This window comes from Sinohyriopsis cumingii, chromosome 7 (assembly GCF_028554795.1).
Source record: "Sinohyriopsis cumingii isolate HCF-2022 chromosome 7, ASM2855479v2, whole genome shotgun sequence".
NCBI classification, from domain to species: domain Eukaryota; kingdom Metazoa; phylum Mollusca; class Bivalvia; order Unionida; family Unionidae; genus Sinohyriopsis; species Sinohyriopsis cumingii.
Window position 1 is genome coordinate 57,539,260 of NC_142967.1, and position 15,129 is coordinate 57,554,388.

The 15,129-nt window shown below is 35.3% G+C and overlaps 1 protein-coding gene across 1 annotated transcript in view; it reads left to right on the forward strand.

The window, feature by feature from the left end:
* The first annotated feature begins 1,271 nt into the window (after positions 1-1,271).
* LOC149795324 (fibronectin type 3 and ankyrin repeat domains 1 protein-like) overlaps positions 1,272-15,129 on the forward strand; it is a 166,591-nt gene continuing 152,733 nt past the window's right edge. The window contains exon 1 of the mRNA XM_089965091.1: positions 1,272-1,404. Within this exon, the coding sequence (XP_089821217.1) occupies positions 1,365-1,404 (40 nt within the window). The 5' untranslated portion in view covers positions 1,272-1,364. The remainder of the gene's footprint in view (positions 1,405-15,129) is intronic.

Genomic DNA, 15,129 nt, shown 5'->3' on the forward strand with positions numbered 1-15,129 from the left:
TGCTGCAAACACAAATGATTCAGTTTCGGCAAATCCAGTTAGATCTACAAGCAAAGGACCGTTTATTGCAATTCGGGTCATTTCGATGACCGAACCGCGAGATCAAACCAAATACGCCTTACATTTACCTGCTCCAAGAAAGCTATAAGGGTGACAAACTACTATATCAACCAAAATTACATCATCCATACTATATTTGGTGTTCCAGAGACTTCCATGTCCGAATTCGATACACGCACGCGATATATCCTCGAGAAAGTCTTTCGGGGTTGGACGCCATGAAATTTTTCCCGGGCAGCATGGGTTACCACAGACGAGATTGTAAAACAATTATTGACTAACTCTCCTTCGACATTTATATGGTCGGTGTGTTTTAACGCTACCTATTTCATCTGCGTACGAAGTGATTCATCGCCATGAAGTGTACACGTCAGTAGCATAAATTTATCAAATCTGAATCCAAATTCTGATTCTGGACCACTCTGAAACAGTCGGAATGAGATTGGATCGTTTTTACTAATATTATAAATTTCCTCAAAAATATTACCGTGGTAAAATCTAGTAGTTTTAATCGGCGGAATATTTATTATGCTCGCAGTCCACCCATGAGAGTTGTGGTCAACTATAACCAAAGGGGTACCTTTTGTTTTATAGTAGCCGGACCTGTGTAAAACTTCGTCGGTTACTATTATCGTTGAGTGCCAGTAAACAAATAAGCGACAGGACTTTGAGACCGAACCAACATTAAGTGACAAGGGAAGGAAGCCCCAAGGACGCTCTTGCATCTTAAGCGTTTAAATGGCATATTTTAAACCATATAATTATAAAGATAACATACCATAGAAAACGTCCTGATTATTTCGCAGTCATATTGCAGTCTTATTTTACCCCCCCCCCCTCGACGAGTCTCTCTACTTATCCGTCGAATACACTTTACAAATTACGCGTTATCCATAGTTTTTTTTTTACCAGTTCCTATTTGTAATGGAATTTATTTTTAGTAGTGTGGTTGCACTTCACAACATTTCTTACTATCTGCTTGTTTTTATTCATATCTGCAAAAGATGCAGTTATGTTGTAAAATGTATCTTTATATGTAAAACACTTTTGGTGCTCATTCTGTCTGGTGTTAGTTAATTGTTTGCCGATCTAATAGCTCTTCAGAGCTAATGTTATTTGTTACAATATTGGAAGATACATGAAATTTCTTGCGTTACAGCGCCTCGTTTTCGATTAATTTACCGTTTTTTTCTCCTGGTCCTTCGCTTTCCTTGCATGGCGATGAAAACCGAAGTGGACCGGGTGTATCAGGTTAAGTTGCTGGTTGTTGACGGAGTTGCCACAGAAACTGAATTCACTTTGTCATGAAATCTTCGATGTCCTTTTATGATGACGACGAGTGCTGTAAGTATTCTACAAAAAAATAGCCAGAGCTTCTTCTCATTTACACCATTATTTTTGCATTTGTTCTGTGCCTCTTCATGGCGCGCGTTGGTATTCGTTTGGTCACACAATTTCGATGGGTTACAAGATTTCGACATGGTGTATCTATATACTCCAGACCCTCCTGATTGAGTATTAATTAGAGTACGCAGCCAGAAACACACAAACATAGAAAATATGTTGTAGTTGGGGAAACTGAATTGCAATAAATGTGATGGTAACCATAAATGGAATCGAGGTAATGGTGATGATGTAAATGAAAAATTAGTTGGATGATTACAGTACAGATCAGCCTTGAAAGGTGCACGATCTGGTATATTATCAGTGCAGTAGGTAAATTGTTTCAGATTCTAGCAGTTTTAGGGGAGAATGCTTGTGAAGGCCTGTATTGGGGGAGGAATATTGCAGCCACACAATTCACCCAAAACCAACCCAAAACATGCCAAAATCGACCAGAGACATGATGTACCATCAGTACCATAGAACTCAATGGACACGAAAACTATAACATATACATGACATTATAAATATTTTTACATGCATTTGCTCTTGTCTTTATTACCAACTTGCTGTTGCTACAGGCTATAGCAGTATATTGTATTTCTTCATTGCATTTTAGAATTCATGTGAAGTAAATAATGGACTATCAGCGCCATACCTATAAAGAGAGATTAAAAAAGAAAGAAGTTTAACATTTACACAACATTACAAACAACAAACAACTGAAAGTACCACATAAATCTTTAAAATTGATTTCAGAGTTTTATCAAATATGGCATGTCTCACCACTAATTGTAAATTCATAAATATGTACTATGATTGTTATTCAGAGTCTTATCAAACACATTTTAAAATATTGAATAAAGTGTATCAACATTAAATTAATGAAATTAAGCTCAAATATGTTTTGCATATTTTCAATACAATCAATATAATACAAGTAATGCTTGTAACCTGTGTTGTAGGTAACTAAAAATTCTTAAAATTGTACAGATATTTTACACATCAACATTGCAAAGATAATAAATTATATAAAACTAGTTCAAAAACAGGAACAATTGAAATTCATTGCCATTTATCGACAATAAATGCATGTATTTCTAGTTCAATTTGCACAGCCTAGGTAAATGTTCACCCATTATTGCCATTTCTTTTGCAATGTTCATTCTGCCTTTGCATGTTTATTTTGTCTAGGTTTACATCCCACATCCCACATCTATTTTTGGCCAGATGCATTGCAATTTTCTATTGGAGGAATGTATAAATTTTGAAGCATTGTACCTTAGTTGCTGTTGTAAATTTTTTGTAAAGATTCTTGTCTTTTCTGCTGATGTTTTTGTGTGCCAAATGGTTCCATCAGTTACATATAAAGAGGCAGGGCTTAATAGTTTGTGTGATGCAAATACATGACCTGAACTTGAATTACACTACAGTGTATATAACATATTGATTCATTTGGGTATTTTGTGTTGTTTCCAATCAACAAACTGTTTAAGTTAATTATTTATGGATTCTAAGTTGTTGGTGCAACAATTCATGGTAAGTTTGTTTTTTACTGGTTTGTGCACAAACATTTTAATTTTTTGACATATGAACTTTCTGAAGTACTGATGAAAATTGGGATATTGTTTTATATATATTGCCAGATCATCTTTTCATTTCACAAATGCTCCATTATCTTGGCTGTATTGAAGAGCATATAAAGTAATAATTTTGTGACAAGATCATCACATCCATGTTTATGCAAAGAGTGTTGAATGTTGTCTTTAATGTGCTTAGTACAGTTTAAAGGGGGGCCCAAGTGGCCTAGTGGTCTAAAGTGCTCACCATTCCGGATCACTGCCATCTCACTTCTGTCTGCGTGGGTTTGAGCCCAAGGCTCGGCTAGCATGGGTACGTGGGAAAGCCTGCCAGTAGCTTCTCGTGGGTCGGTGGTTCTTCCCTGGGTTTTCCAGGGTTCTTCCTCCACCAGTTATACTGGCCACCATGTATAGCCTATCTTGCGCTGAAAAATGGCATTAAACCCTAGAACAACAACAAGAACAGTTTTAAAATTGCATTACAAAAATTGGATTTGAGAGCATTTGTAAGCATTTTCATCATCCATACCAAATATAAATTTATCATCTCCAATTTTCCCCCGAATATGCAAAAAGAATTTTTAATACGTGTTTTCATCTGATTTCCAATAAAGACATGGAAGTCCTAAGAAATTAGGGTATTGATCATTTTGATGTTTACAGTGTTTTTTTTGGTATGATATTGCAGTTAGGAAAACCTTAACCAAGTTAAATATTTGGTCTGTTCCAATAATGCTTTTATCCAGTCCTTTTTTTATCATGTCTAAAATTAATTCTGCAGCATACAGTACATTAACCCTGCATCTTCTTTTTGTCAGAATCACTTCCTGGACATAGTAATTTGTGTGAAGCTCACCAAACAGTTCTATTAAATCATTGGCTAGGTTTTTATTTCCTGTTACAGATGTTTTGACTTTCCTCTTTTCTCTATAAAGTTTGTCAGGAATTTGCCTTGAAGATTTGGCGCAGTAAAGCTATCTTCTTTATTCATCTGTAAATATCTATCCACTGCCTTTGTATTCCCTAAACCATTTGGAATGTTTGGATTTATTTGCCAGCAGGGCTCATTATGCTTGCTGTTTCCATGTGGTTGGTTAATTTTAAAGACCTTTTCCCACAGTATTCTACCACAGTCCAAATCAGCCAGCATTTATCATCACATGTGATTATCTCTTACATTATAAAACTTCATAGTTGTTATTATGAGCTGTATTTCTTAAGACAAGAAAGTTTCTTATAATTTCACATAATCAAAGATACATCATTAAAATGCATATGAAGTTTTAATTATTGTGTTCTGTTCTATGTCTCTCAACTATTTCTTACTTGGGGACCAATATTTTGCTAATGGGGACATATAGTTGGTAGCAGTATGGTGACCCAAACAATAAACGTACATCGAATCCTGTGTTAGAATGATATTGCTGTTTGAAATTTTAACCATTTATAACTGTTAACTAAGTCTGCCATTTACTTACCGTCTCGAGACATTGTAGTGCCTTGACAGCTGTGTTGAAGTAGAGCCAGAATTCATTCAAAGAATGACAGGAGAAAACACACATAATCCAAATATAATCCACATTGTAATACAATAAACACACTCAGATGCACAAGTTGCACTTCAACTGCCACAAGGATGTTTCTTGGCATGCTTTGGCATTTTGCACAATTGAATTAAAATAAATAAATATACTTGATGTAGCAATTATACTTGTAGTAGCATTAATTCAGAAATGTCGCAACTTTATATATATCAATCAAATCGATTACAAAGTAATCTTACCATTCTTGTTACTGTTAGAACATCCTACCTTTTATTTATCCACTTCTTTGAGTTTTACCACCTCAAATAATAGTTTGATGCATAGGCATTTTTTGCCTTAAATGGTACAAATTGTTATCACGACTTTATATGTACCAATCAGATTAACTGCAAAAAAAAAATCTCATCATTCTCATTAAGAACATCCTATCTTTTATGTACTCACTTCTTTGAATTTTATTGCGCTATATAACTTCCAGGAACTGCAACTGTGTCACAGCATGTACATGTACTCAAATAATAGTTTGATTCTTACTAAAGTATTTTGTATTTTTAAGACATTATTTTGCCATACATTTTTATGTATGTTTTCATAGATTTTCCTATCTGCCTTGCATAAATGAATCTTATGTGCAGATGACTGTTTTATCATTAAATTTAATGACATGACATTTTTAATGTAATGACATGAAATATAAAGTCAATAATTGATCAGCAGTTATTTTCACTTCAGTTTAGAAAAAAAAAGAATAAGTACCTTTACATGATTTCTAAAAACAAGAATTTATATTTTAAAAAATGTCAATAAGAAATAGAATATATTGCTATAGCCCAAAGTGACAATCAGTTGATAATAAAGACCAAACAAATTCATGTAAAAAATATTTATAATGTTGTGTATATGTTATTGTTTTCTTGATATGTATGGCAGTGATGGTCCATTATTTACTTCAATATGAGACCATTTTTACTGGGTCTGTTTTGGCTTGATAACCATGGCAATGAATCCAGTAACATTTCTCTCTCTCTTTCTTCATTTCCATCCATTGTAAATACTAAATGTGGCATAATTGTCATCTGTTTCTACAAAATAATACTCTTTCCAATGTTTTCTTGTGGTTCTTGATATCCTTCATGTGGTTCACATCATGTTTGTGGTGGATTTGTGCAGTTTTGAGTGGTTAGGGGCAGGTTTTGGATGGTTTCGGGTGAATCATGTAGCAAAAATAAATATACATTTTTCATATGGTTTTATGCAATTATGGTATTCTTTTCTTTTTTATGCACAGATTGCACTTTATTACCACTTGTATTAGCAATAATTGGAGGAGGGTCTGACATGTATGAACTTTCAACAAAGCATTTCAGGTTCACATTAAATATAATTTTCCTTTGATCGAGTACCCAGGCAAGTGATCAATTAGGATCAACGGGTTCCTGGTGACTTTTGTAAAAAAAATTGACATCTTTAAAAGCATGCCAGGAAGAGTATGAGGGAATATGTATGTCACTGCCATTTGTCATCCATACTTTGCTAAAATAACTAATGTTACTGAGGTATCACTATAAAAGGAGTTTATTTCTGAAAAGATGATACAGGTAAAACCTGTTAATAAAGCAATGCTCAGGGTCCAAAGAATAACATCGCAATATAAGCTGGATTGTGTTAACAAATTTTTCGAAAAACTTCCCATAGAAAATGTGCATTGAAATTTTCATGCATCTGAGTTTTAACTAACCTCTTGATCATATATCATTTGTTTTGGAAAATTTCGGAAGTTAAGGCAGCATTAAATGCAGTGCTGGGATTAAAAATCTGCTAGGGATATGAATAATCGGCTTTTCCAAGAGCATGTATTTAGGATGATAAAAAGAGAGGTCACCTTAAATTAGAAAATGGGAGCCATGCTGCGATCGCGTTATAAGTGGAATCACATTATAACAAATTGCGTTATAACAGGTTTTACCTGTATGTGGTTGTGTGTGTGTGTGTATGTGATTTGGATTTTTAACATAGCTTTAAGAACATTTCAGTCATATCACCACAATATCTGCTGTGTGGCAGTTTATAGCAATGTCAAGCACTGGGGCATCATGCTACAGACATGTAGCATCATCTCCCCCACCTATAGTCACATTTTCCTGACACCTGAGGCTAACCTGTCCTCACACTAACCTCTTAATGCTGAGCACCATGCAAGGCAGCTGCTCGTAATATTTTTATTAGTCATTGGTATGACTTGGCCGGGGATTGAACTTGCAACCTCCGCGTCTGAGGGGGACACTCTAACCACTTAGGCCACCAGAGTGTTCTAAAAGATGACATATCAAAACTGAGGAGTTCAGGATATACCCGGTACACACATCTTTAGCTGATGGGGGTTTTGTAGATGGGAAAAAGCTATCCAAATCCATGAATTTAAAGACCCAATGAGTACTATGTATACTTTGTAAACATTATGACACTTAAGCAAACTTTAACAATATGAGTACCAATGAAAGTGTAATTTTTCAGAACACCATAAATTATGATAACTGTAAAATTAAATGAATTCACAGTAAATGTTAAATTGGTGAATACATGCAGTATAAAAAATGCAGTGTTGAAACTTTAGATGAAAATAAATGTTTCTAGAAATCACCATCAGCATAGTTACAATATATGTGTCTTGACTGACATTTTGGATGGTTTGAGGATGGAGATGTACTAATTTAAATACTACCACGTACTGCAGCAATTCCATATACTAGATATGACTCAAGTTTATATTCATTTATGGTTGTACTCTGCCACTTTTTATAAATTTTCTGACATGACTGGCAAAAGTAAAGAACAATCATATTAATTCTGAACCATTTATGGATTGTCTGCCCCATAGAATGTCTCATGTTTTTGTGGCTTGTTACTAATGATTCAAATCATTTCTATCAGTGCCTAGTTTAATCCTTGGTCTATTGATCCTTAGCTTTGAATCTTTTTATGTACTCACCTTTTTAGTAATATTCCATATCAGAACTGACCACCTGTGTGTGGAGCAGCTGTTGACCTCTGATATGAACTGATCCATTCATGGAAAGCATTCAGAATGAGAGCACAATGTCTTAAGAGTCAAGTAAGGCATCATTGGGAAGAGACAAAAGCACAAGCCAGTATAGCAAGGATGTCAGTCCAAATAATTTTATTCATTACTGTCTTTAGGAAGCTTGCTAATATAAATATTGTGATATTATCATGACAATATTATTAAAAGTGGCAGACTGTGATCCAACTTTCTGAACCAAAAAATTCGTCTTGAGCCACCTGGAGATAAGACTTTCTGTGGTGTGGATCATCTGTAATTTATTCAAACTTAATGTGATTGTGTATAAAGTAGTGGAGAATAACTTGTTGGCTGACTGCTGAGATTGTGTTCATTCACTCTGTGATGTTTCATACAGAATATATTGGTAGGTAAATGAAGATTATATTCACAGAAAAACAAAATAGAAAACTCAGTCACCTGGCCAAAGAAATCATGTTGAGTCAAATACAGAAGCAGCCTCCAGCGTTTATATCTATGTGTTAAGCCCATATCAGAAATGATGCTAACTTTCACATGAAAAACTCTTTGAAACACAAGGTGTGTCATCAAGTTAAAGATTCTTGCAGTTGTTTATTGTCCTGTCAATTTCAGACAAGTCTGGCCCCAGATGGCAGAGTGGTCTAAAGCACTCACCTTCACTACCATCTCATCTCTGTCCATGTGGGTTTGAGTCTCAGACTTGGCCATTGTGGATATATGAGAAAACATGCCAGTAGCTTCCCTGGATGGATTGGAGGTTCTTACCAGGGTTTTCCCAGGTTCTTCCTCTACCAGTTATACTGACTGCCATGTATAGCTTTTCTTGTGCTGAGAAATAGTGTTAATGGTGAGTTAACCCCAAAACAACAACAGCAAACAAGTCTTAATTTTCAGTGCATTAATTGTTCTCTGTCTTCTTTATCTTGAGCCAGAGCTTTATTTTTATTAAGTGATGCTATAATGAGCAGAAAGATGGATCACAGTCTGCCACTTTTAATAATATTGTCATGATAATATCACACTATTTATGTTAGCAATGAATAATTCTCCACCATGCACACTGAAAACACATGCCTGGCCAAGTGCTAAAGTTACAGCTCCAGGAAAATTAGATTGTTTTTTTCCATTACCATTGCCTGTAGGCTGTTGCTGTTTTTATCTAACAAGCATGTATTGATTGAAATATACTAATGTTTAGGACATTGATGATTATGGTAAACATGATACTCTGTACGTGTTCAGTACTGAAGTAATTTGGATCAGATGTCTGTGGTCTGGTGTTGCATTAGCACAACAAATCATTGTGATATTGCCACATATTTTTGCATGTATTTTGATTGTGCTGAATCAAATGATGATGCACCATTATGACATTGATTAAGACCCCAATGAAGCTGATCAGAGTTTCAACCCTTATACTGTTGCAGAACAGTGTCATGTTAGCTAGTAGATGGCTGATAGTGACTGTGATTCAGGGACATGGACATATATAAATTCAAACCCAAACTTAACAGCTTTGAGATAGATTTGTGAATAAATATGATCATGGCTAGTTAAATATTCCCACCTAGTTGAAATTTATTTCCAAGGGTCGTCAATCATAATTGCATTTTACAGCATCTGCTGCAACTTGTATTACATCAGACTGTTGAGATCTGTTTATGTTCCAAATATTCATTATTCAAGTATTCTCTTGACAAGCAAAGATGGATTTCTGCTATATCTTTTCTGTAACCTGTCATGTGTTATGCATTTACAGTAGCTATTTAAAATGTATCTAAAAAGACAAGAGTCCAATTTCAGCTGAATTTATCAGATGGCATCTTGGCATCAAGCTTTCCAGGACCAATTCTCTAACTGAGCATTTATAGGATTTAGAATATGATTTTATGAATATCGGAGGGATTTAATGAAGAAATGGGTGGCTTGAAAATGATGCATAATTTTCAAGCAGTTCATTGATTTCTCAGAGCCATTTTATAGAAATAAGCACAAATCCTGCAATCATGCATCCAAAAGTAGACCCTATTTTCAAGCTTGTGCAAATAATGCTGGCATGCTATCAGTAATATGGTTATCTTCTCAAAAACTGCTTGAGAATTTGACCAAATTTAACAGAAAGTTAACTGGCATGAAGGGTTTGGATGTTTATACAAATAATGCCAATTCACTGTCAAATATGGCCACGGTTGCCATAACTAAATATAAAATAACAACATAGAACACCTTCTAAAATGGCACTCAACAAAATTTGACCCAATTTGACAGAAAGCATTGTATTATGAAGGGCTTATGATTTTGGACAAATTTTGCCTGACTGCCATCTAATATGGCAGTCATTACTAAAGATAGAAAAACTTTTGTATGACTTCTCAGATGTTGCCATTATGCCGTCAGATATGGTTACCAATACTTAGAATAGAAACAACTCTTTTAAATGACTTCTAAAAACTTATAAACAGAATGTGACCAAATTTGACAGAAAGGTACATTGGCATGTAGGTCTTTAACATTTTTCTACAAATAATGCTGATTTGCTATGAAATATGGTTGTCATTACTCCAAATAAAAGAACCCTGACATTATTTCTTTTTAAAAACTACTTCACAGAATTTGACTAAATTTGATAGAAAGCAATTTCTTGTACAAAAGGCTTTGAAATTTGTATAAAACAATTCATGTTTTATCAGATATAGCTGACATTAATAAATCTATAAAACCTTTAAATCACATTCTATAATCTGCGCAACAGAATTCAACTAAATTTGAAGGGTAAAAAGTATTGGGCATGAATGACATTTAGATTTATATGGCCAATGTTACGAAAAATAGAACCACTGTTAAATGACATTTGAAAAAGCAGTGAGCAAAATTTGACCAAATTTTAGTCTGTCAAAAAACACCCAGGCTTAAAGGGTTTTAAAATTTGTGCAGGTGGTGCCTGTCCTCAGTGGAATATGTCTGTCATTAATAAGATGATAAATATCACCCAATAATTTCATCTCAAAAGCCATTAAGCAGAATTTCACCAAATTGGACATTTTGCATCCTACCTTTAAATGAATTCAGATTTATGCCAATAGTTCTGATACTGTCAGATAGGCTAAGATGCTAAATATAGAAAAACATTTAAATATGTGTCTCTCAAAAAGCTGCTCAATAGAATTTGACTAACTTTGAAAATAATCATCCAGGCATGAAGGCTTGGATAAGTGATACTGATGTGTTGTCAAATATTTATGAAGATACAAAATATGAAAAACCTTGAATCCTTGAATCGACTGTTTTAACAATTTAAGCAAATTTTAACAGAGAGCATTTAACTGAATCCGATTTCTTGGTCAACTGCACCTGTATTAGACTGTTTGGCAGATATCAGCCAGGTGAGTACTTTCAAGCCTACTTGGGTCTCATGCTTAATTTTTAGCTCAACTGGTCTGAATTCAAAAGCTCTTATGCAGTGGCCTATCATCAGTTGTCCTGTGTAAATATGGCATCCATCCTTTGGTTAGCACTGGCTTGTTATCAGTATTTCTCCAAAATGTCTGGGAGGATCACCATGAAGCTTTGCACAGACATTTATTCAAAGGTTTTATGATATGTAGATGGTCCTGAATGAAAGAGATCTGACCAAAAACTTGTCATCACTACTTCTCCAGAACAGTAGCTATATCAACACAGGGTTTTTAGAGGACTTTTTATGATATGTAGATGGTCCTGAATGAAAGAGATCTGACCAAAAACTTGTCATCACTACTTCACCAGAACAGTAGCTATATCAACACAGGGTTTTTACGAGGACTTTTTATGATATGTAGATGGTCCTGAATGAAAGAGATCTGACCAAAATCTTGTCATCACTACTTCTCCAGAACAGTGGCCTTATCAACATGTGGGTTTCACAAGGACTTTTTATGATATGCAGATGGTCCTGAATGAAAGAGATCTGACCAAAAACTTGTTATCACTACTTCTCCAGAACAGTGGCCATATCAACATGGGGGTTTCACAAGGACTTTTTATGATATATAGATGGTCCTAAATGAAAATGATTTGAATCTGACCTCCAAATTGGCTGCCATTGTTGCCATCTTAATAATTGTTATTTCTGTTCATCTTGAATAGATAATGATACTGACATGGAGTTTTTACTAAAAGGTGTCCTAAATAACAAAAGATGCTGATCCGGCCTTTAGCATGTACCAATCACACGGCTAATGGAGGCAGGAGTTATGGTGACTCAGTGGTTAGCATGCTGACCATGTTAACAAAAAGGTGCTGGTTCAAATCCTACCTTAGGATCAGTTTGGGTCAGCTGCCGTCCTCAAGCAAGGTACATTATTCCAGTAACCTTATCATTGCTAACTTATTTTGCTGTGCCATGAAACACCAAACCAAGCCAAATTCCTGACTGGTACTCAAATTCAGCAGTATTTATGCCATAACTGTAACCAGTGAGGAAGTAGTCAGATTCTTGATTTGAAGAATTTAATTAGGCATCAACAGTCTGTTAATTGATTGTTTCATGTAAATGTCACTTTACAACTCTTGGACAGTTAGTACTAATGACATCAGTCATGTAACAATTTGTACATCAGTATCATTTTCATTTTCCTCCTCATCAACATCATAACCATCACTGTCATCCTCATTGTTCTCATCTTAATTTTTTTAAAAACTTTATCTTTAGTTGGCACCATATAGACACTATTGAGTTGAGATGCTGTCAGATGCTACTGTATACATGTACATATCAGTCATTATCATCCTTATCATACTTCTCTTCCTCCTCTTTGTATTATTTTCCTTTACCTCTGTTGTCCTCCAGCTATCTCCATCCTCCTTTAATTAATGTCTCTTTCCACGCAAACAACTTTCAGAACTAAGAAAAGTATCTAATGCTAGAGAAAGAAGACAGCAGAAAAAATGTTTAACTGATTTTTGCAGCAGTGGAGATATAGAAAGAATTGTATGGTACATGTATTTTCATGGTAAAACTTGGGTTCTTTGAAATGTTATATCTTTCCTCATAAAATAAAGTCTACAAATAGCATCCTCCCCAAATTTTACAATATTAATGCAGAAATTAATGGGGGCCCTGAATAGCTGAGTGGTCTGAAGTGCTTTCGATTATGGATCACTGCCATCTCACCTCTGTCTGAATGGGTTCAAGTCTCGGATTCAGCCAATGTGGGTATGTGAGAAAGCTTGCGAGTAGCTTCTTGTGGGTCAGTGGTTCTTTCCAGGGTTTTCCTGGGTTCTTCCTCTGCCATTAATACTGGCCGCCATGTATAACCTATCAGTGCTCAAAAATGGCATTAAACCCTACAACAATAACAACAACAGCAGAACTTAATGAGGACATATGATACAGACAGTTGTGCAATATTTATTTAATTTTACAAGCTTTTTACAGACAAGACTATAGTTTTTAAATATAAAGTAAAATTTACTGGATGCTGTTCAGTTATTTATAAGCTGAACGTATTTGCTCTGACCTTCTTTTGTAATGTTTCAAATACTTATATAGATACTGACTCATGCCACCTGTGGGGTCATCTTGCATAAATTGGCTCCTGCTTATGAACAAACTTAGTGTAAAGGGACATAACCATGTCAGAGTTTGTTTATAGTGTATAATAGTAAAACTAGTTACCTCCTTGTATCATGAAATTTTGAACTGTGGTTGGAGATGTTATCCTGTAGATTGATTTTCAAGGCCAATTGTTAGGTTATTTCATCCTGTAAATCACTGTTTACGCACTTCACTAATTGATTTGCATAATCAAGACTACTGAAGTTAGTCAGGTTATTTATATACATTTACAGTCAATAACATAACCAAGTGACTTCTCATTTGCGCTATTCTCCATACAATTTTCAAACTTTAATATATTTGGTGAGAATTCCAGTCTTTGCTTTGAGTCACATTTTTAGATAAATGTTTTATTCATTTGTTTACGAGGTCATTTTCTATGCATACATGCTTGTTGTTTACTGGATACACAATAAAAATGAGGGGGATTTTAACAGGCAACATTATAACTTTATAAGTTATTGTATTCCGTCTTGTGTCCATGTGTAAAACAGACTTAAAAGAAAGTTTGATCAAGCAATGATCTAGTTTAATGTCATTTATATGGATAATTTGTGTGCAAAAGAAATTTAATATTTTTCATTAATGTCTTGTGCAAAAAATTAATATCGTAATTGTGTACTGCTGGGGCATGCTTAAGGTTGATTGGAAGTGGCTTAGGTAAACTATATGAAGGTTGCATTTTATTTGTGCCTTCTTTTACATAAAATAAATATTGGTTGTTGTTATGGTGTTTGTTTTTAATTTGTTTGTGTAGATATACTGCCCATGAAGATAACTGCACAGAGGTCTATTTGTGTTTGATGTGTGTTTCCAGCTGAGTTATTTCATTTATATTTGGAGTGGGGACCGCTCCGGTGGCCTAGTAGTTAGAGTGTCCACCTCGGAAACGAGAGGTCATGGGTTTGAACCCTGGCTGAGTCATACCAAAGACTAACAAAAATGGTACTAACAGCTCAGGTGCTTAGCATTAAGAGGTTAGTGTTAAGACTGGTTGGCCTGGAGTCAGGATAATGTGACTGGGTGGGACATCATGCTCCATGTCTGCAGCATGATGCCCCAGTGCTAGACATCACTATAAGCTGCCACAATGCAGACATCGTAGTGATATGGCTGAAAAATTGCTAAAGCTACATTAAAAATCCTAATCACACACACACATATTAGAAGTGACATCCATCTTTTTGCATGTGTGACTACTGACTCAAAACACTGGTAATATTTGTTAAACAGAACTGATGGGCCTCAGTTATGATTCTTTTTGAATATGTATTGAAAGTAAAATTATTTTGACCCTATCTGCTGCATACTAGTTCACAGCTAAGACTTGTTTTGAGAAGGGGCAACAAAGTGACAAGAATATGATGGTCCTGAGAAGATATAACAATCATCCGATTTGGTTACCTGCTAGTCTCTGGCCCTTTTCGGCCAGTTGAAGGATTAAAAAATGTTGGGAGGGACAGAAGAACATAGGCTCAGGGCAATCACATTTTAGGGTAATTATCACAATTTAGGGTAATCACAATTTAGGACAATCACAATTTAGGAACCGCTCCAGTGGCCAAGTGGTTAGAGCATCTGCCTCAGATGCGGGAGGTTGTGGGTTCAATCACTGGCTGAGTCATACCAAAAACTTACAAAAATGTTACTAACAGCTTCCTCGCTTGGCGCTCAGCATTAAGAGGTTAGTGTCAGGACTGGTCAGCCTTACTGGTGTCAGGACAATGTGACTGGGTGGGACATCATGCTACATGTGTGTGGCATGATGCGCCAGTGCTAGACATCCCTATAAACTGCCTCACTGCAGACATCGTTGCAATATGACTGAAATTTTTTTAAAGCCATGTTAAAAATCCAAATCACACACACATACATACACACACGCACACACACACTTTAGGGTAA